General features: G+C 35.3%; 2 protein-coding genes across 2 annotated transcripts; both read right to left on the bottom strand.

Moving 5' to 3' along the window:
* Positions 1 to 4,834: 4,834 nt before the first annotated feature.
* On the bottom strand, positions 4,835 to 13,074 carry LOC132271392 (TATA-box-binding protein-like). The gene is made up of 10 exons (XM_059772750.1): positions 12,850 to 13,074; positions 12,304 to 12,416; positions 9,702 to 9,789; positions 9,052 to 9,123; positions 7,978 to 8,028; positions 7,706 to 7,750; positions 7,452 to 7,544; positions 5,473 to 5,574; positions 5,274 to 5,347; positions 4,835 to 5,169 (listed from the first exon to the last, which is right to left on the bottom strand). The coding sequence occupies exons 2-10, from the start codon at positions 12,378 to 12,380 to the stop codon at positions 5,163 to 5,165; spliced, it is 609 nt and encodes a 202-aa protein (XP_059628733.1). The 5' UTR covers positions 12,381 to 12,416; positions 12,850 to 13,074; the 3' UTR covers positions 4,835 to 5,162.
* Positions 13,075 to 16,126: 3,052 nt separating this feature from the next.
* On the bottom strand, positions 16,127 to 22,645 carry LOC132271391 (TATA-box-binding protein-like). Its single transcript, XM_059772749.1, has 10 exons — positions 22,482 to 22,645; positions 21,944 to 22,056; positions 20,954 to 21,041; positions 20,323 to 20,394; positions 19,240 to 19,290; positions 18,968 to 19,012; positions 18,714 to 18,806; positions 16,730 to 16,831; positions 16,531 to 16,604; positions 16,127 to 16,426 (listed from the first exon to the last, which is right to left on the bottom strand). Coding segments are annotated over exons 2-10 (603 nt in total). The 5' UTR covers positions 22,021 to 22,056; positions 22,482 to 22,645; the 3' UTR covers positions 16,127 to 16,425.
* Positions 22,646 to 23,311: the final 666 nt, after the last annotated feature.

The raw sequence follows: 23,311 nt of genomic DNA, 5'->3' as shown, positions 1-23,311 counted from the left end.
TTAGGCTTGAGGTAGTATTGCTTTCTTTCTTCCTTTGAGTTGCTTTCTTGCTCATTGAAGTTCAAGCTATCTTTGGACATTGCATTTTGTTCTTTGCAACTTCATGTCTTCATTGTATCCATTTCTTTCCTTGATGTGATCTTGAATAATGGAATACTTTGAATGATCTTTAGTGCTTCATTGAGGTCATTCTTTGAATGTGAATAATCTATATAACACTCAATGTAAACATTAGTCCTTAAACACCATTAATGGTTTGTTATCATCAAAACACCTAGATTGTCATTGGATGAAATCCTTAAGGTCAACAGTCTCCTTATGAGAACAACTGAAATCGTGTTGGTCCCTTTATGCGGTGACCTAAAACACACTCCTAAATCCTTCCTTGGCTTATACTTCTAAAAGTAGCGCCAACCGGAACTAAACCTTCGATCCCTAGTTCTACTTCTGACAAAAAACTCGATAACGTACTATTTTGCTCATTTGGGTCTGAATCGCTATCGCCTTGGACCCCATCCTCCTTCTAGTGTCAACCATTCCATAGTTATGAAATATAATTGACATCTGCCCCTCCTAACAAACCGTAAAAGAGTACAACGAATCATAATATGGCTCTAAGTTTTAAGAGACACAACGCGGAAGTCATATAACGAAAGACGCTCCTAAGGACACTAGAACCTGGAGTGCTCTGATACCAACTGTGATACTCCTCGATTCTAGAGCCACGGGTGATCAAGTCCGAGCACAGATCCGAGTGATACCAGACAATTAATATGTAAACAAGCAGATTATAAAAGAATTAAAATAAAATAAAATAATATGCTGAAAGGAATTTTAAATGTAAAAATCCACCAAATGAAAAGTTTAGTAAAATTTAAACCTTCAAATTCGTACAACTCGAGAATCCATCTAGTGGACCCCTAATAATCCCAAACGATAAATAAATTTACAGAATCAAAGTCCAAAACTAAAATAGGAAAGAAAATCCTATGTAGTCGGAAGAATGAGTGTCTGTATCTGCATCATCAAGATTAAGCTCTAAGCCTGGTATTGACGAACACCTGAAAAATAAGAGTGGGTCAGGCCCACATGCAAGTTCCATCCTACTACAATCCATACATAAACCTGATACGCAGATACATCCTAGATAGCTCGGCAATATCTAAAATAGTCCATATAGATATAGATACACACTATAGGACGCTCACTAACCTATAGTCATCACACCTGAGTAGAAGGTAACACGCAAAACGCACGTAACGTAGTCATACACACCTAGATTTACCAGGGAACGTCATTAGGTCCAGTTATACATCCAAGGCAATATACGCACCCTAACCATGATTAGGAGACTCAAGCTCATATCATGGTACTATAATGATATATATAAATCTTTCCTAATACAGAAAAGTAAAGCAACCATCCGTTATGTCGTTCAACTGTTTTAGTTGACAGGACATGCATCCATGTAAGATTTAACTGTTTTAGTTAATCCATTCCGTATGTATGAAGGGGTAGGACTTAGCGTTTTGATCTAATCCATCCCTGATATGCCACCATCCCATACCGGTGCATATAATGCATATGATCCATAAATGATGCACACTCAAATGAACATTAAGTATATCCAGAAACCAACATAATATAAATCAGTTATAGATAAGATCCTATCATGCATCCAGTATATGATTAGAATCATAGAACTTCCGTTTAAATTGCTAAAGTATTGATAAACAATTTAAACCATCCATATCCATCCAATTGACAAAACAGAAAATATGACAGTTCATCAATTTACATCCATAACATGCTATAATTATAAATCAGCGGTAGTAGCTGAACACATTAAACTAGAATTCCCAAACAATACTTTTCCATACTAGTTCATTTAAGTTACTAAAACAAAGATTAGTAATCAAATTCTCCTCAATCCTGGGTGGCATGTAAATTAATATTTCAATCCGATGATGTTTCCAATCCCAATTACAAAACTGGTGCATGGTACAATGACACTCGGAAGTCTAAACTGCACATTATACGAACCCCAACAGTGTTTTATATTAAAACCCGCAAGTAAAACCTCCTTAACTCCTGACAGCATGCAACTTAGTATCTAAAGCTCATGATGTCTATAAGTGTAATCTAAGCCAACCTTTCTGGCCTTTATTAAACTATATATATTATTCATATAACACCCCATGAATAATTTAATATCAATCATTTTAAGTTGCTAAAACAAACTTAGCCAAATAAACCTTCCTCCTTCTTTGACAGTATGCCCGTTATACATTTGTATTTCATGATGTCTTCTACAAAAAGAACACCAACCTACTAACTGTTTTAAGGGTCTAACATGTTAATTTTAAACATTTACAACCTCCCATAACTTTCCAGAAATTCTGTTGAAGCCCCTGGAATTAAAAAAAGTGTCCGAAAACACCCCGTAGAGTTTTTTTTTCATGGGAGCCGGCTCTATAGCTTCCATAGCCCTTATGGAGAGCCGGCTCTCTCTTCATGGGAGCCAGCTCCCTCCATTAGGGAGCCGGATCTCCCCCCTGAGAGCCCCTCTCTACTTCACTGTTTCGTCTCTGCTTTGTCCGGTTGTCTTCTGCGCTTCCGGCGAAGTTCAACCCTCTGTTCCCTTTGTTTTTAAAGCTCCTAGGGTTCAATCTAAGACCTATTAGCTCCCGAAACTCCTCAAATTCCCACACAAACAATTTGACATAAATTTAAATAGAAACGAAACAGTTTATGCACAAAACAATTTGCAGCAAAATGAAGCTTACAATAGTTTAAAGTCTGATTAAACATGCATCAAATATCCATTTTAAAAGTTGAATTAATTCCTGGAGACTATAAAGAATGCACAGAACACAAGTTTACTAGAAGGAGATAGAATGAAACTTGCCTTTAGGTTTCGGTTTGAAACCTTTCAACATCGTCTCTAAATTCCGACGAATCCCAAAACTGTTCTCCCCTTCTACTCACTGTTCTCCTCCTCTGTTGCCTCCTGATTCCACCTACGAGTAACGCCTTTTCCTTATACCTTTAACCTCTCTGTTTCCTCTCAAATTCCTCTTTCTTAACCTCCCAAACCCTTCTCTGTATCTCTCTGCCTCACAGTACGTGATTAGGGTTCTCCACCCTAGCAGACATAACCAATCATATATATATATACGGCTAAACCCTAAGTTGGATTACACAGTATATATATAGGCTTCCACGAAACCCTAATTCTAAACCCCAAATAAAATACAAGTCGGCGACCACAATTACATAAAACAATAAAACCCTACGACACATACAAATTGTATAAGCTACCAAATATAAGCTACCAAAATTACACGTCAATTAAATCATCAATAATCAAATATTTAAATTAACCAACAATTAAATTAAAACAATTTCAATTAAAAAAATTAATTTAAAATAAATACACACTTAATCAATCAAGCAAATAATAAAATAAATTCACCATTAATCAATTAAGAAACCAAAACACATAAGTCACATAATTAAATAAAAATGCAATAAAAATCAAAATTCAATTCCCATTTTATCCATTTGAAAACTAGGGGTATTACACTATACCATTGATTACTCTCTCTGCTTCTGCCCCTTTGTCTCTCTGTCTTTTGAAAATCTTGGTTGTCTTGTTGTTACGGGTTTATGGTTTGTCTTGCTGTTTTTCTGATTGTCCCTACGCTCTGTCCGCTTCCTATTCGTTCTTTGGGATTCGATCGATTTAGGGTGGTTCAGAGATCTGGGTTGTTCCCAGCCCTTCGTGCTGTCCCCCGATGTCGGATCTGTTTGGTGGGTACTCTTTGGAGGTTGCCAGGAAGGGGTTTTTTGAGTATAGTGCACGGGTCTCATGTCTTTCCTTTGGGTTGGCTATGTTGCTGCGTTTGGGGGACGATGATGCTTGTTTTTTTTCCCACGGATGGATTCCGCCTGCCGCTGTGAGTGTTCTTCCATGGTTTTGGGGCCGTCGGTATGTCGGCTCTTGTGGTCGGTGTTCGCTTCCTCGGCTGGGGTGGGAATGACGTCATGGCAGATGTCTTGGATGTGTCTTTTGGAAGTCTTACGCTGGCTTTTCATGGGCTAGGGGCACGTGGGTTTTCGAGAGTTGTGTATGGCAGTGGCGTTTTGTTCATCCCTTGGTGTGAATATCCAAGTGGTGTTTTTCAATTTTTTTATGGTTGGTGTGACTAAGGTATCAAAGTGTATCCTATACGCTTCCTACTATGATGTCATTGTCAGATTATCTTTTTGGGATATGTGGCGCCCCTATTTCCAACCATTTAGGTCGCATCCGGCTGACTTAGTCAGCCCAGGGTAGTAGACACCTTTTAAAGCTTTAGGTTGTTGTCAAAGATGATGCCTTGACTTAGCTTGGTGTGGGGCTTGTTTGGGGTTAGCTTTGTTTTTTCCATGATAGTGGTTCTTTCTGTTTTGGATGTGGTTTATGTGATCTTGTCCGTGTAAGTGCCGTTTGGCTGTTCTTATTACCAACAATATATACATATATATATATATATATATATATATATATATATCCTGCATATACTGTGCAGAACTACAAATGCAATAAGGAAAAAAATTGTTCAGTGAATGCCAATTCATATTCATGCTTTACCAAAAAGACCAGTCCAATTTTTATTTTTTATTTTTCTGAAACCATTTCATTATTGAAGTCTGAAAGTCAAGAGTAGAGGCTAACATCATTATAATGTCATTAATATTCCCGACGTTAATATCCAGTATATAGCACTGTACAAACAACTAATGCAGTAAAGAAGAAAAATGTTCAGCTAATGCCAATTCATATCCACGCTTTACCAAAAAGAACAGTCCAATTTAATTTTATTTATTAATTTTTTACTTGGGCGTTTACAAAAGATTAAAAATAAAAGAGGCAAATAAACCATCCATCCATAATCGAATGTTTTTCTTGCTCATCTCTGCAACAACAAATATTATAGTTTTGGTACAAGCAGTAAACTAAGTAACAGGGGATAACATTTCGGGGAAAATTGTTCTAGTCCTTCGAATATATATCTTAAACAGCCAATAGTCGATGAGCACTCTCTCCTTTCAACATATTTACAGTTGGTCAGTAGTTAATGCCCCAAGTGAGCACATCAATCCTGCTGTACTTCCCATCAAAATCTGCCACAAATTTTGAAAACAAATGAGATGAGTTAAATTTTGGGGACGACTTGGGCTTCTGTTTAGTAACATGACTAGATATACATGCAACACAATTTTCGTACCGTTGTTGATTTTTCCTGAACTCTGTAAGCACCGGGTATATGTTTTCAAATGCAAGATATGTTTCATCTCGCACCTGAAAGAATTAGTAATGTGACAGTTTAGATTGGGTAGGGAACCATAATAGCAAATAAAATCAGACAATGCAGAACAGAATCCAGTAACTGATTTTTCTCATATACACAGAAATCATGTCATTACCTTAGCTCCTGTCAAAACAATTTTCCCTGAAACAAAGATAAGCAGCACAATTTTTGGTTGCTTCATACGATAAATCAATCCAGGGAACAACTCTGGTTCATACTGTACCAACAAATGTGAATCGTGTTATCAATTCCAGAAAGCAAAATTAGAAGTATCGCAACACATTTAACAAAATATTCCAAAGTTGCAAATTTGACAAGTTCATTAGCGCACAACTCAATAACAATATATTTTGATCCAGCAAATTCTCTAATCAGTCAAAAACGTTTAAGAAATTTCCAATGAAAAATAAGATATTGTGAATAAACCCCTCAACACTCTCTCTTCAGGCTCAGTCTCTCTCTGTTAGGTGGGATTGGTGAATAAGGCCTGATATGAGAATTGGGAGTTCTCAGGCATTACAACAACCAGCATGAACAAACAAAGAGTTACCAAATTTTTGGACCTTGTCATGGTTTCTAAAGAGTTTTTTTGGGTAACGGGTTTATAAAGAGTTGCCAACACTAACACACACACACTCTCTCTATCTCAGATTTTGCATCTCTTTCTCTCCACCATGGAGCCACAACAATCATCAGTCACTTAAATGCATTTCCACCTATCTCCATTGCTGATGAGTTGCAAATCAAGAGTGAGCATGGCAGAATATGTTGATTCTTTTACCACTGGAAATATTTTAGCTACCAAAAAACAGATCATTTTAGACAAAATTAAGGGCCCTTTTGCCAATTAAAACTACTGAGACAACACACACAATAAAACACATTTCTCTTCCCACTTAGCTTGGTTTAATTCAACTTCCAGCCCATAAGTAGTACCCAATCCATATACCAACAGTGTTAGCCGGAATTGATTAGAGAGTCAACTCAACCAATATTAATAACTAATAAAAAATAATAGAAAACCCAAATTGAAAGTAGCATATTATAAGAACCAATAGAACAGATTCAACAGAACTGCATAATCCCGACTTATCCAAAAAAATTGCATAATACAATTACAATTTTGAGACCAAAGTTATGTAGTGCATATATTTATATATATGCATATACATGAGAGAGACAGAGAGAGTACGCTAATGTATTCGGCCATCTTTGGGACAGCCTGACTTGATGAGGACTTCGAGGCCGAGACACATGAGTTCTAGAATCAGAACAACCATGAGACCGGCAACATAGAGAAAGAATGAAATTAGAGAGAGAGAGAGAGAGAGAGAGAGAGAGTTGAAATAGTGAAGTGTATGGGCATGTAAAGCAAAGTCATTTATAAAAATGTCCTTTTGGACATTTTGCTTCTATTTTTATTTTTTATAATTAGACCTTGGGGCATATTCAAGCGCCCCGCGGGGGGGGGGGGGGGGGGGGGGGGAGGGTTGTGTGAGGGGAGGAATTGCACTTTACGCAAGAATAATTCCACTACAAAATTCATGGATGTTAACCACCCATGACACAAACCCCAGATGCTTTCTGTCACACAATGGAACATGAATCCCAAGTCTGTCATTTTACCAAAACTGGCCCTTCTGTTTCCGTTCTACGGTCACGAGCCAGACCAACACGCGATAACACCATTATAGACCCTCAGGCTCGGGTTTTATCCATGAGTTAATAATATAGGAAAGAAGTTTCAGTGTTTCTGCTGTTAAGCAGCAACTCTCGCTGTGGTCTATTCTAGCAGTTAGCTTGGTCCTTTTGCTGCTCTTGGCAGTGTTGAATCTTTCTATAATGGTTCTTGTTTCTGGTGTAGCCTTCTAAGGCTGTTTATATTGCAAGCTATTTTGGTTAGCCATTAGGGCTTCTATATTTTGTAGGTTATTCCATATCTTGTACAGTTTCTCCTTTTTTTTTATATTTTATTATAAAATTCATTACTTTACAGAAAATGCGATGGTATTTGAATAGAACTCCATTCATAGCGATGGTATTAAAACCGAAAAATTCATAAAAGAAAAAAAAAAATACAACATTACGACTTACACTAGAAAATGCGCAATGGGAGTATGCAAGGCCTTCAAGTCTAATGGGAAATTTAACATCGCAGGAGCCCACAATGTTCTGGATCTTGAAATCCTAAACCCACCAAAAAAAAAAAAATTAACATACAATCAGAACAATATAGAACTTTGTAATTCGTGAAACAAACTAACAGCTTACATGACAGATGATGTCTTTTTTCTTTTGGCAGTGTGTGTGTGTGAGAGAAAGAGAGAGAGAGAGAGAGGAATAAATACCTTAAACTTAGCTGGAAAACCAAGCTTCTGAATAATTCTAGCATACTGAAGAAAAAAGGAAAGAAAGAAAGTAAGAATAGGGAATAGGATAGAAACTGATCAAAAAATTAATACTGCCTCCCATCCCAAAATTCATACATTAGATTCAGTCACAAAAATGACGATGAGATGACAAGAGTTTCATTGTGGTATCCCAAATTGGTCTCTAGTAAATTAAAGTTGAGAGCCTGAGATTAACAAGGAGAAAATGCTTTCATAAAGACATTAAATACCTTTCGTGCTGCCAATTTTGATTGGTGCTCGCTTTTTGCACCCGTACAAACCTGAAGCAGCACAGAAAGACAGAAATAAAGAAGTGTCATTGAAAATAACAGACTAAAGAAAGTTAATAAACATGCTTTCAATCAAAATGAGATGAATCTCCAACATCTCATCAGGTCATGTGAGAGTCATTTTTTTTAATAACTCCAAATCTCTAATAGAAATAATAAGAATGCCGTTAAGTAAATGCTGCACAGAGGATTAAGTCAAAAAGGATGTGATGAAGACTTTTGAGTCATACATTCTACTGCCAAAAACAAAAGTATGAGGCACAAGGATGGAGCCAATTGAGGCTTTTTTTGTTTTCCCACACACTTATTTTTTGCATATATATATGTAAAATTTTGGGAAATGCCCCCCTGAAATTTCTGTTTTTTGAAAAATTCTCTCTATTAATTTTTCTTCTCTTTTACTCCTCTTCTTCTCTAATTCCTTTAATTCCCTTCAAAGATATATATATATATATAATTTCCTATTCTTCAAAGTTCTCTCATATTTATTTTTATTCTTTTCTTCTTCTACTTTTGGTTCTGTTCTCACTTTTTGGAACTTCTTCTTCTTGCACTCGTGTATGATGTATGTGCTTCAACTTTTTTCTATCTTACTTAATTTTATTACTGCACTTTTATAGTGTCTGTATTCCATATTTTTTCAATTTTTCCTCATTGTAGTTTTTTGGGCGAAAAATGGCATAACATTTGAATCTTGATTATTACATTTCTATTTTTCGGTTCGTTGTTTACTGTCATGTTAATTGGGAAAAAAAAAAATACTTTGTTATGTTCATTGTGTCCCCCAAAAGAAAATTCCAGGCTCCGTCCCTGATAAGGCAGTGCTTTTATGAATATCCCAACACGGGATGAAAAAATAAGCAACTGTTAAAGAGAAATTGAAGTTTCTCACTGTGACTTGGGCAGCATGACAAAATTGAGAAGCAGAACTATCGGAAAATGAGAGAGAGAGAGATTCAACCCCCAACAAAAAACCAAAAACCTACACCTATAAAAATAAAGCTAAAAACTCACCATTTTTCCAGAAGCAAATATTAATGCGGTCGTTTTCGGTTCTCTGATCCTCATGATCACAGCAGCAAATCGCTGCAAGAGCATTACAGAATAAAATATAAAAAAACAGATCACTGCAGGTTGCTATGAAAGAGGAAACAAGAAATACTATTTATTGCACAAACAAGGTTAGATTTCTCAGAGTCAACTTTGATCCAAGCTTGCAACTATTATTATAGGTTCATTCATAAGCAACTCCCAGAGATTAAACTTCCAAATACCTCAATAAATTTCTTTTTAAAGAAAAATAACTCTTATTAAACTGTCGAACAAACGAGTTTTCAAGCGATTTGCTGCTTCTTTATTCTTCTTCTTTTTCCTCCTTTTTTTTTTTTTTTTTTGGGGGGGGGGGTTGTGTAATCCAAGCAAGACCTAAATTTGTGGTGGGAAAAAAAAGTAAAAAAGTGCAGATGGTTAAAATGGCGTCCCATTTCATCAGACTGCAAAAAGTAGTGCAACTAAAAGTCTTTTTTTAAATAAATAAAAAAAAGTAAAAATTTGCAGATAATTAAAATATAATCACGTTTCCATCAGATTGCAAACAGAAGGGGAACTTAAAAGTCTATAATAATGTTACATACAAATAAAGACATATATGCTTAAAAGCATACCTTGGGATTGTATTCAGCGTTACGAGCTTGTAGTGCAATGGCCTTAAGATCCAACTTGCAATCCAAGTTGACAGTAGATACTATGTTTCTGCATCAATACCTTATTTATTAACATAATAATCAAGAAAAAGAGACATTTGCATACCATTTTTCTCAACACTAATATCATAATAAAGTATTTACTCAAGAAATGAAGTCATAATTACTTATCAAAAAAGAAATGAAGTCATAATTGGCTTTGAAGGTTTCATATTGTCCAAATCGTTTCATTTAAGTGTTATACAGGCAAGACTAACGGAGAAAAATCTCTATGGGTCAGCCTTCGCATGGACAAATGCATCAAGAACATGCCCATCAACAGAATGATCGAACAGAAAACAATTAACCACATGAAAGAGAGCACCAACATTACAAACATGAGATCAATGCAGAGACAATTCAACGCTTTGATATCTAGGTTCTAAAATTAATCTTTGCCGCAAAATTTAGCATACTAAACAATGTTATGCTGTTTTAGTGTTTTAGAAAAGCAAGATCTGTGCCCATACAAGAAAATATATCAACTTCTTTATTTATTTATTTATTTTTTGATAGGTAAAGTTAACAGTTCCATTCTCATGATTAAGAATATGATATTTATGTGACTTAAAATGGTCATTTTGCGATGTGAGCTGAGTTGTTGCCTTCTGCAAATAGCATTTTGTAGGCAGTAAGACACCACTTAATGTGGTTTCACCTTTTCCTCAAGTGAGATGTATCCATTTTTTCTCCCATACCAAGTTCACTAGCTTCAAGAAAACTACTGATACATAACTATTTAAATAAAGGGGTAAGTTTACATTTAATTAGTTATTACACTAAATGCCCTTACATATTTACTCAGATGTATTTAATCACTGATCATACTCCATCTCATATATTGGCCAAAAATACTACTCCCTCTATCCCAAAAAAATGTCCACCTTTCCATTTTTGACTATCCCAAAATAAATGTCTCATTTGAAAAGTCAAAGTACTATTTTTTTGTAACAATACCAATTTAACCTTCTTGCATTGAACTTAATAAATACTGAAATTCATCCTCTTAAAAAGTTAGATTCCCGAAAAGGGACGTTTACATTGGGACAGAGGGAGTACAATTTAACAAATCATTGCTCCACCAGTTGCAAGAAAAATATCAAATCCTTTTATTCAAAAAGAAAATCCTTCAAATATATAAGAATCACTGCTTGGTGCAGTGATAAAAGATGGGAATGCCAAGAGTAACTAGTAACGGCGTTTTATTCCTTCCTTTAGATCTTATGTTAAAAAACCATAGGTGGCAAAGGAAGGGCAGTGGAGGAGGTATAATAATTAAAATATTATTACAAATACTGATATAGTCAAACTTGAAAAGTTGTTGTAACTATAAAATAACATTATAGTACCTAGCACAATTATTAAGCTATATATTGTCATCACACAAGAATTACTTATGCTCTATTACAACCAAATCCTTGCAACCATATTAATCTATTGCAACTAAATGCTCTCTCTCATGTTCTTGCATGAGTGCATGAATTGGTGCTTTTTACTTAAAGAACCTTCCTTCTCTACCTTCATGCAGTTGTTTAGTGTGTATGTATTATTCAATGCAAGGACTCCCGATTCAAATTTGTATTGAGACTGCATGCATGTGCTATAATACTAAAAGAACCTGTTCTTCTTCTTTTCCACTTTTTCATGTGTGTTTGTGTCTTTGTGCATATATATTCTGCGTTAATATTATATAGTAGTATAAAGCATGTGGGTATAGCGCCTGCTCAGTTGAGATTCTAGAAGCATAAATGAGCTATCTCCCTGTAACATCATGCTAACATAATATAATTTAAGTCAAAAAAAGATGAACTACATAAACTAGGTGACAAAATGGAGTTTATACTATCCAACCAAAGTTGATAAGTTGAACAAGCCGCAAAAAATAATATTAGCTGCTATCTACGCTAATTGTTTGGACTATTTTAGAAATTTAAAGTTCAATTTTTCCCAGAAAGAAGTTGACGTGTATTACACCTTTCATCCATATCTAAATTTTAAAACTAAAAACTAGGGGAAAAAAAAACCTAAAACTAAATGTCAAGGGGCACGAACACCTACACTTATATGACGTATGCGATACAAGGCTGTCTAAAGCGATTTTGAAACTTACTGTAACTAAATAATATATAATTCATATGTATGCATAATGAAAGCCAGTCACTAAACCCTGTCGCTAGTGACCCAAGTCAAGTTGTATCACTTTGAGACGCCCTCTATTGCATATAATTAGATGATACCCCACCTAGAAACCACACCAAATGCATTCAAAAGAAAGTACCAATCTATGTTCTATTTGTGACTCTAAAACTAGAGTTCCAACTCTTGCTAAAGAGAATAACGCACTAAGGCTAAGAAAAACCCACAGTTGAGGTGAGAAATTCCTAAGTGCAATTGGACTCATAATCAATTAGCTCATTCCCACGTTTAAGCATACAATACTGTCTCGATTTTGTTCCATTCAAAATTTTCAATAAACAATTCCATCACTGACATGGCTTCAATTGTAAACAGAAGAGGATCTTACTGTAGTGTAGGGACGATTCCAGACGGATGCTTGGTGAGATCGACGGGTTGGCTCACTTCCAAGACTTGATCTGCCATCGATTCCTTTTCCCTCACAATTCAGATCGTTCCTTTCTATTCAGCACAACAACAAATTCAACACACTTGTATCAATAACAGAGACCCAATTCTTGTTTTGTACCACCATTTAGGGTTTTCTTTAACTCAAAACCAATGATACCATCTAGGGTTTTTCTTATAAGTATTCCCTTTCCAGAAAAAAAAAAAAAAAAAATCAAAAATCACGTGAATTTAAACATATTATATATAGAAGAGCATATGATCCAAGATCGAGTGATTTAGAATATATACATACACACACACAGAGACACATACATATATCAGTGGGTTTGAATAGTTGTAACTAAGAAAGAAGATTTTAAGTCAAGAATCTAAGAAAATTCCAGTTTTAAAACTCATCGAGTGCAAAGTCCAGTTTCAAGTGCAAGAAAATCGAAAACTGTTAATGAAATAGAAGATCTGCAACAATCGGCGAGAGAGATCGGACCTTAGGAATGAAAATCTAGGGTTTTCTTTTACGTAAAACCGATTGAGAAGCAAAGATTTGTCGATCGATACGAGAATTGAACGAGAAAAATTGAATTCGGAGCGGTAAGGATTTGAAAAGGGTTGTATTTATATGGCAGAGAAGATTTAAAGGGTTGAGAGAGGGAAGAGAGATTGATATAGAGAGGTGTGAAGGGTTTGTTGTCAGAATGTGTTTGTGAATGACAACTAGTTTTTGCCATGTGTCAAGACGATCTTTAAAAAAATATCTATATTTGGATTGGCCCTCCCACACTGACGTCAGTCATGACTCATGAGCTTAATTCAATTTAAGTTCTATTATTCAAAATTAGTCCCTTTCTCTAATTATTGTACCCACTTATTCCTTATCCACTTCATTTTAATTTCCCTTTCTCTAATTGAATCTCGAAATTTTAATTTAAAATTATTTGAAAAAATAAATATTTGAATTGCTTTGCAGTTAGAAGCTCATGTGGCAAGAATTTGTGTGAGCAAGAATTTGTGGGAATAATCTTCTTCTCTATTTTTGAATTCTCTTCCACCTTCTCTCTTCTTGCATACTTAGTCTGTGAGTTCGAGTCTTACTTTGTGACCATAGATAATTAGGTTCTTTTATTTTTGTATAGTTTTATTTTATTTCTTATATATAACTATATATATATATATACATTATTGTTTTTTTTTTTTTTTTCTATTTGGGACTCACACACATTACCTCCACTAAGGTTCGAATCCCTGACCTCCCTTTGGCAAGTAAGAGCCTTGTACAATTAAGTCACAGGCTTGTCGATTATTGTTTAATGATAATTATTATATACACACACACACACACACACATTATATTTTTGCATAATATTTAAATAAGTAATACTATAATATATGGTATAATTAGGCCATATTTTGGACAACAATTATTGTACTCACTTACTCCTTATCCACTTCATTTTAATTTCTATTTCTCTAATCCAATCTTGAAATTTTAATTTAAATTTTCTTGAAATAATGAATATTTGAATTGCTTTGCAATTAGAAGCTCCTGTGGCAAGAATTTGCGAGCTGGACACTCCCTTTCCACTTGTTTTTTAACCTTTTTATATGTCCACAAAGAACAAGGTAAGGTGTTTTGATTCTTTTCTAATTGCAGTTTTGTCCATTTTAGGCTTTTGTTGTTAGTAACATGAACTGGGCTCTACTCTTGGATACAGATATTGGGCACAATCAAGTCAACAGTAAATTACTTGTGTAAAAATGTCTTTAGAAAAATTCTTCTCATCGAGTCGGGACTAGTGAGAGCTATGTCTAGTCGGCGTGAGGCCAACTCTGCCAGAAGCAAAACTCTGTTTAATAAGGCTGGTTGATGATCGTCAAAGTTGTCATTGTAATGTTATGTTTAAAATAAGAATCCTAGAACCTTATATTTATTTATTTTTTCTTTCTGTTTCTCCATCAGACACAATTACAGGTCCCATAAGGATTTGAAGGAATGCAAAATCATATTTGAAACCATTTATGCTCATTTTTGAAGTCTGCAAGTCGAGAGTGGAGGTTGACATCATTATAATGTCATTAATATTCCTGACGTTGTTAATATCCTATATATACAAACCTTCTTCAGGACTACAATATTAGGTATCATCTCTTGCTTCTCAAACCTTTTTGCAGAAATGCTACAAGATTAAGCTTTGCATCGTTTTGAAATCGGTTTCCTCTTCGTGTAGGGGTTTCTATGGTTTAAAGTTCTCTGTCTTCTCAGAGTTTTATGTCTCTAGTGATTCGTGGGTGGTTTTGTGGTCCGTTGTTTCTTGATCTCTTTTCTCTTTCCGTGTTTGGGTTGGTGTATTTGCACCTGTGTAGCTGTCATGTCTTTTGTTTGTGGCTATTCTAGATTCCGCTTAGTCTTTGGTAACCTTCTTGTATTTTGGCAGATCTGGTGGTGCACTATACCATTGATTACTATCCCTGCTTCTGCCCCTTTGTCTCTCTGTCTTTGGAAAATCTTAGTTGTCTTGTTGTTGCGGGTTTATGGTTTACCTTGCTGTTTTTCTGATTGTCCCTACGCTCTGTCCGCTTCCTATTCGTTCTTTGGGATTCGATCGATTTAGGGTGGTTCAGAGATCTGGGTTGTTCCCAGCCCTTCGTGTTGTCCCCCGATGTCGGATCTGTTTGGTGGATACTCTTTGGAGCTTGCCAGTAAGGGGTTTTTTGAGTATGGTGCACGAGTCTCATGTCTTTCCTTTGGGTTGGCTATGTTGCTGCATTTGGGGGACAATAATGCTTGTTCTTTTTCCCACGGATGGATTCCGCCAGCCACTGTGGGTGTTCTTCCATAGTTTTGGGGCCGTCGGTATGTCAGCTCTTGTGGTCGGTGTTTGCTTCCTTGGCTGGGGTGGGAATGACGTCATGGCAAACATCTTAGAGGTGTCTTTTGGAAGTCTTACACTGGCTTTTCGTGGCCCAGGGGCACGTGGGTTTTCGAGAGTTGTGTATGGCAGTGGCGTTTTGTTTATCCCTTGGTGTGAATATCCAAGTGGTGTTTTTCAATTTCTTTATGGTTGGTGTGACTAGGGCAGCAAAGTGTATCCTATACGCTTCCTACTATGATGTCATTGTCAGATTCTCTTTTTGGGATATGTGGCGCCCCTATTTCCAACCACTTAGATCGCATCCCGCTGACTTAGTCAGGCCAGAGTATCATACACCTTTTAAAGCTTTAGGTTGTTGCCAAAGATGATGCCTTGACTTAGCTTGGTGTTGGGCTTGTTTGGGGTTAGCTTTGTTTTGTCCATGATAGTGGTTCTTTCTGTTTTGGATGTTGTTTATGTGATCTTGTCTGTGTAAGTGCCGTTTGGCTGTTCTTATTGCCAACAAAAAATATATATATATATATATATCCTGCATATACCGTGCAGAACTACAAATGTAATGAGGAAAAAAATTGTTCAGTGCCAATTCATATTCATGCTTTACCAAAAAAACAAGTCCAATTTTATTTATTTATTTATTTATTTTTTTAATTTGAAACCATTTATCATTATTGAAGTCTGAAAGTCGAGAGTAGAGGCTGACATCATTATAATGTCATTAATACTCCCGACGTTAATATCCAGTATATAGTAATATCCAGTATATAGCACTGTACAGACAACTATTGCAACTAATGCAGTAAGAAAAATGTTCAGCGAATGCCAATTCATATCCACGCTTTACCACAAAGACCAACCCAATTTAATTTAATTTATTAATTTTTTACTTGGGCGTTTACAAAAGATTAAAAATAATCATTTTTCGTCTCAAATAAAAGAGGCAAATAAACCATCCATCCATAATCGAATGTTTTTCTTGTTCATCTCTGCAACAACAAATATTGTAGTTTTGGTACAAGCAGTAAACTAAGTAACTGGGGAAAACATTTCGGGGAATATTGTTCTAGTCCTTTGAATATATATCTTAAACAGCCAAGAGTCGACGAGCACTCTCTCCTTTCAACATATTTACAGTTGGTCAGCAGTTAATGCCCCAAGTGAGCACATCAATCCTGCTGTACTTCCCATCAAAATCTGCCACAAATTTTGAAAACAAATGAGATGAGTTAAATTTTGGGGATGACTTGGGCTTCTGTTTAGCAACATGACTAGATATACATGCAACACAATTTTCATACCATTGTTGATTTTTCCTGAACTCTGTAAGCACCGGGTATATGTTTTCAAATGCAAGATATGTTTCATCTCGCACCTGAAAGAATTAGTAATGTGACAGTTTAGATTGGGTAGGGAACCATAATAGCAAATAAAATCAGACAATGCAGAACAGAATCCAGTAACTGATTTTTCTCATATACACAGAAATCATGTCATTACCTTAGCTCCTGTCAAAACAATTTTCCCTGAAACAAAGATAAGCAGCACAATTTTTGGTTGCTTCATGCGATAAATCAATCCAGGGAACAACTCTGGTTCATACTGTACCAACAAATGTGAATCGTGTTATCAATTCCAGAAAGCAAAATTAGAAGTATCGCAACACATTTAACAAAATATTCCAAAGTTGCAAATTTGACATGTTCATTAGCGCACAACTCAATAACAATATATTTTGATCCAGCAAATTCTCTAATCAGTCAAAAATGTTCAAGAAATTTCCAATGAAAAATAAGATATTGTGAATAAACCCCTCAACACTCTCTCTTCAGGCTCAGTCTCTCTCTGTTAGGTGGGATTGGTGAATAAGGCCTGATATGAGAATTGGGAGTTCTCAGGCATTACAACAACCAGCATGAACAAACAAAGAGTTACCAAATTTTTGGACCTTGTCATGGTTTCTAAAGAGTTTTTTTGGGTAACGGGTTTATAAAGAGTTGCCAACACTAACACACACACTCTCTCTATCTCAGATTTTGCATCTCTTTCTCTCCACCATGGAGCCACAACAATCATCAGTCACTTAAATGCATTTCCACCTATCTCCATTGCTAATGAGTTGCAAATCAAGAGTGAGCATAGCAGAATATGTTGATTCTTTTACCACTGGAAATATTTTAGCTACCAAAAAACAGATCATTTTAGACAAAATTAAGGGCCCCTTTGCCAATTAAAACTACTGAGACAACACACACAATAAAACACATTTGTCTTCCCACTTAGCTTGGTTTAATTCAACTTCCAGCCCACAAGTAGTACCCAATCTATATACCAACAGTGTTAGCTGGAATTGATTTGGAACTCAGAGAGTCAACTCAACCAATATTAATAACTAATAAAAAATAATAGAAAACCCAAATTGAAAGTAGCGTATTATAAGAACCAATAGAACAGATTCAACAGAACTGCATAATCCCCACTTATCCAAAAAAACTGCATAATACAATTACAATTTTGAGAGCAAAGTTATGTAGTGCATATATTTATATATATGCATATACATGAGAGAGATAGAGAGAGTACGCTAATGTATTCGGCCATCTTGGGGACAGCCTGACTTGATGAGGACTTCGAGGCCGAGACACATGAGTTCTAGAATCAGAACAGCCATGAGACCGGCAACATAGAGAAAGAATGAAATTAGAGAGAGAGGGAGAGAGAGAGTTGAAATAGTGAAGTGTTTGGGCATGTAAAGCAAAGTCATTTATAAATATGTCCTTTTGGACATTTTGCTTCTATTTTTATTTTTTATAATTAGTCCTTGGGGCATATTCAAGCGCCGGCCGCCGGGGGGGGGGGGGTGGTGTGTGTGTGTGGTGGTGGGTGGGGGAGGAATTGCACTTTACGCATGAATAATTCCACAACAAAATTCATGGATCTTAACCACCCATGACACAAACCCCAGATGCTTTCTGTCACACAATGGAACATGAATCCCATGTCTGTCATTTTACCAAAATTGGCCCTTCTGTTTCCGTTCTACGGTCACGAGCCAGACCAACACGTGATGACACCATTATAGACCCTCAGGCTCGGGTTTTATCCATGAGTTAATAATATAGGGAAGAAGTTTCAGTGTTTCGGCTGTTGAGCAACGACTCTCGCTGTGGTCTATTCTAGCAGTTAGCTTGGTCCTTTTGCTGCTCTTGGCAGTGTTGAATCTTTCTATAATGGTTCTTGTTTCTGGTGTAGCCTTCTAAGGCTGTTTATATTGCAAGCTATTTTGGTTAGCCATTAGGGCTTCTATATTTTGTAGGTTATTCCATATCTTGTACAGTTTCTCCTTTTTTTATTTTTTTTTTATTTATAACAATCATTACTTTACAGAAAATGCAATGGTATTTGAATAGAACTCCATTCATAGCGATGGTATTAAAACCGAAAAATTAATAAAAGAAAAAAAAAATACAACATCACGACTTACACTAGAAAATGCGCAATGGGAGTATGCAAGGCCTTCAAGTCTAATGGGAAATTTAACATCACAGGAGCCCACAATGTTCTGGATCTTGAAATCCTAAACCCACAAAAAAAAAAAAAAATTTAACATACAATCAGAACAATATAGAACTTTGTAATTCGTGAAACAAACTAACAGCTTACATAATAGATGATGTCTTTTTTCTTTTGGCAGTGTGAGTGTGTGTGTGTGAGAGAGAGAGAGAGAGGAATAAATACCTTAAACTTAGCTGGAAAACCAAGCTTTTGAATAATTCGAGCATACTGAAGAAAAAAGGAAAGAAAGAAAGTAAGAATAGGGAATAGGATAGAAACTGATCAAAAAATTAATACTGCCTCCCATCTCAAAATTCATACATTAGATTCAGTCACAAAAATGACGATGAGATGACAAGAGTTTCATTGTGGTATCCCAAATTGGTCTCTAGTAAATTAAAGTTGAGAGCCTGAGATTAACAAGGAGAAAATGCTTTCATAAAGACATTAAATACCTTTCGTGCTGCCAATTTTGATTGGTGCTCGCTTTTCGCACCCGTACAAACCTGAAGCAGCACAGAAAGACAGAAATAAAGAAGTGTCAAAGTTAATAAACATGCTTTCAATCAAAATGAGATGAATCTCCAACATCTCATCAGGTCATGTGAGAGTCATTTTTTTTAATAACTCCAAATCTCTAATAGAAATAATAAGAATGCCGTTAAGTAAATGCTGCACAGAGGATTAAGTCAAAAAGGATGTGATGAAGACTTTTGAGTCATACATTCTACTGCCAAAAACAAAAAAGTATGAGGCACAGGGATGGAGCCAATTGAGGCTTTTTTTGTTTTCCCACACACTTATTTTTTGCATATATATATGTATAATATTGGGAAATGCCCCCCTGAAATTTCTGTTTTTTGAAAAATTCTCTCTTTTAATTTTTCTTCTCTTTTACTCCTCTTCTTCTCTAATTCCTTTAATTCCCTTCAAATATATATATAATTTCCTATTCTTCAATCCAATCCTTTTTTTTTTTTTTTTTTTTTCTCTCTCTCTCTCTTTCAAAGTTCTCTCATATTTATTTTTATTCTTTTCTTCTTCTACTTTTGCTTTTGTTCTCACTTTTTGGAACTTCTTCTTCTTGCACTCGTGTATGATGTATGTGCTTTAACTTTTTTTCTATCTTACTTAATTTTATTACTGCACATTTATAATGTCTGTATTCTATATTTTTTCCTCATTGTAGTTTTTTGGGCGAAAAATGGCATAACATTTGAATCTTGATTATTACATTTCTATTTTTCGGTTCCTTGTTTACTGTCATGTTAATTGGGAAAAAAAATACTTTGTTATGTTCATTGTGCCCCCCAAAAGAAAATTCCAGGCTCCGTCCCTGATAAGGCAGTGCTTTTATGAATATCCCAACACGGGATTAAAAAATAAGCAACTGTTAAAGAGAAATTGAAGTTTCTCACTGTGACTTGGGCAGCATGACAAAATTAAGAAGCAGAACTATCGGAAAATGAGAGAGAGAGATTCAACCCCCAACAAAAAACCAAAGACCTACACCTATAAAAATAAAGCTAAAAACTCACCATTTTTCCAGAAGAAAATATTAATGCGGTCGTTTTCGGTTCTCTGATCCTCATGATCACCGCAGCAAATCGCTGCAAGAGCATTACAGAATAAAATATAAAAAAACAGATCACTGCAGGTTGCTATGAAAGAGGAAACAAGAAGTACTATTTATTGCACAAACAAGGTTAGATTTCTCAGAGTCAACTTTGATCCAAGCTTGCAACTATTATTATGGGTTCATAAGCAATTCCCAGAGATTAAACTTCCAAATACCTCAATAATTTTCTTTTAAAGAAAAATAACTCTTAAAAAATTGTCGAACAAACGAGTTTTCAAACGATTTGCTGCTTCTTTATTTTTCTTCTTTTTCCTCCTCTTTTTTTTTTTTGTTTTTTTTGGGGGGGGACCTAAATTTGTAGTGGGAAAAAAAAGTAAAAAAGTGCAGATGATTAAAATGGCGTCCCATTTCATCAGACTGCAAACAGAAGTGCAACTAAAAGTCTTTATTTTTTTTTAAAAAAAAAAAAAGTAAAAATTTGCAGATAATTAAAATGTCATCACGTTTCCATCAGATTGCAAACAGAAGGGGAACTTAAAGTCTATAATAATGTTACATACAAATAAAGACATATATGCTTAAAAGCATACCTTGGGATTGTATTCAGCGTTACGAGCTTGTAGTGCAATGGCCTTAAGATCCAACTTGCAATCCAAGTTGACAGTAGATACTATGTTTCTGGATGTACATCAATACCTTATTTATTAACATAATATTCAAGAAAAAGAGACATTTGTATACCATTTTTCTCAACACTAATATCATAATAAAGTATTTACTCAAGAAATGAAGTCATAATTACTTATCAAAAAAGAAATGAAGTCATAATTGGCTTTGAAGGTTGAAAAATTTCATTTAAGTGTTATACAGGCAAGACTAGCGGAGAAAAATCTCTATGGGTCAGCCCTCGCATGGACAAATGCATCAAGAACATGCCCATCAACAGAATGATCGAACAGAAAACAATTAAGCACGTGAAAGAGAACACCAACATTATAAACATGAGATCAATTCGTAGACAATTCAATGCTTTGATATCTAGGTTCTAAAATTAATCTTTGCCCCAAAATTTAGCATACTAGACAGTGTTTGTATATTTTCTCTCTTTCAAGAAATCTTATCTGCTATTTTGATACAAGGCTGTCTAAAGCGATTTTGAAACTTACTGTAACTAAATAATATATAATTCATATGTATGCATAATGAAAGCCAGTCACTAAACCCGGTCGCTAGTGACCCAAGTCAAGTTGTATCACTTTGAGACGCCCTCTATTGCATATAATTAGATGATACCCCACCTAGAAACCACACCAAATGCATTCAAAAGAAAGTACCAATCTATGTTCTATTTGTGACTCTAAAACTAGAGTTCCAACTCTTGCTAAAGAGAATGAAGCACTAAGGCTAAGAAAAACCCACAGTTGAGGTGAGAAATTCCTAAGTGCAATTGGACTCATAATCAATTAGCTCATTCCCACGTTTAAGCATACAATACTGTCTCGATTTTGTTCCATTCAAAATTTTCAATAAACAATTCCATCACTGACATGGCTTCAATTGTAAACAGAAGAGGATCTTACTGTAGTGTAGGGACGATTCCAGACGGATGCTTGGTGAGATCGACGGGTTGGCTCACTTCCAAGACTTGATCTGCCATCGATTCCTTTTCCCTCACAATTCAGATCGTTCCTTTCTATTCAGCACAACAACAAATTCAACACACTTGTATCAATAACAGAGACCCAATTCTTGTTTTGTACCACCATTTAGGGTTTTCTTTAACTCAAAACCAATGATACCATCTAGGGTTTTTCTTATAAGTATTCCCTTTCCAGAAAAAAAAAATCAAAAATCACGTGAATTTAAACATATTATATATAAAAGAGCATATGATCCAAGATCGAGTGATTTAGAATATATACATACATACACGCAGAGACACAGACATATATCAGTGGGTTTGAATAGTTGTAACTAAGAAAGAAGATTTTAAGTCAAGAATCTAAGAAAATTCCAGTTTTAAAACTCATCGAGTGCAAAGTCCAGTTTCAAGTGCAAGAAAATCGAAAACTGTTAATGAAATAGAAGATCTGCAAGAATCGGCGAGAGAGATCGGACCTTATGAATTAAAATCTAGGGTTTTCTTTTACGCAAAACCGATTGAGAAGCAAAGATTTGTCGATCGATACGAGAATTGAACGAGAAAAATTGAATTCGGAGCGGTAAGGATTTGAAAAGGGTTGTATTTATATGACAGAGAAGATTTAAAGGGTTGAGAGAGGGAAGAGAGATTGATATAGAGAGGTGTGAAGGGTTTGTTGTCAGAATGTGTCTGTGAATGACAACTAGTTCTTTGCCATGTGTCAAGACGATCTTTAAAAAAATACCCATACACACTGACGTCAGTCATGACTCATGACCTTAATTCAATTTAAGTTGCATTATTCAAAATTAGTCCCTTTTCTCTAATTATTGTACCCACTTATTCCTTATCCACTTCATTTTAATTTCCCTTTCTCTAATTGAATCTCAAAATTTAAATTTGAAATTTCTTGAAAAATGAATATTTGAATTGCTTTGCAGTTAAAAGCTCCTGTGACAAGAATTTTTGGGCTAGACTCTCCCTTTCCACTTGTTTTTGAACTTTTTTATATGCCCACAAAGAACAAGGTTACTCTGTGAGTTCGGGTCGCCTTTTTATATGCTCACAAATAATCTTCTCTTCCTCCTTCTCTCTTCTTGCATACTTAGTCTGTGAGTTCGAGGCAAATCTGTCTTATTCTAGACTCGACTTATAATTAGGTTATTTTATTTTTGTATAGTTTAATTTTATTTTTTATATATAACTATATATATATACAATATTGTTTTTTTTTTCCTAGTTGGGACACACACACACTGCCTCCACTGAAGTTCGAACCACTGACCTCCCTTTGTCAAGTAAGAGC

This window comes from Cornus florida, unplaced genomic scaffold, assembly GCF_030987335.1.
Source record: "Cornus florida cultivar Cherokee Brave unplaced genomic scaffold, ASM3098733v1 CherokeeBrave_3.0.0_Hap2_Chr08, whole genome shotgun sequence".
Classification (NCBI taxonomy): domain Eukaryota; kingdom Viridiplantae; phylum Streptophyta; class Magnoliopsida; order Cornales; family Cornaceae; genus Cornus; species Cornus florida.
The sequence above is the reverse complement of the archived record's forward strand: the minus strand, read 5'-3'. Positions and strand labels throughout refer to the sequence as shown.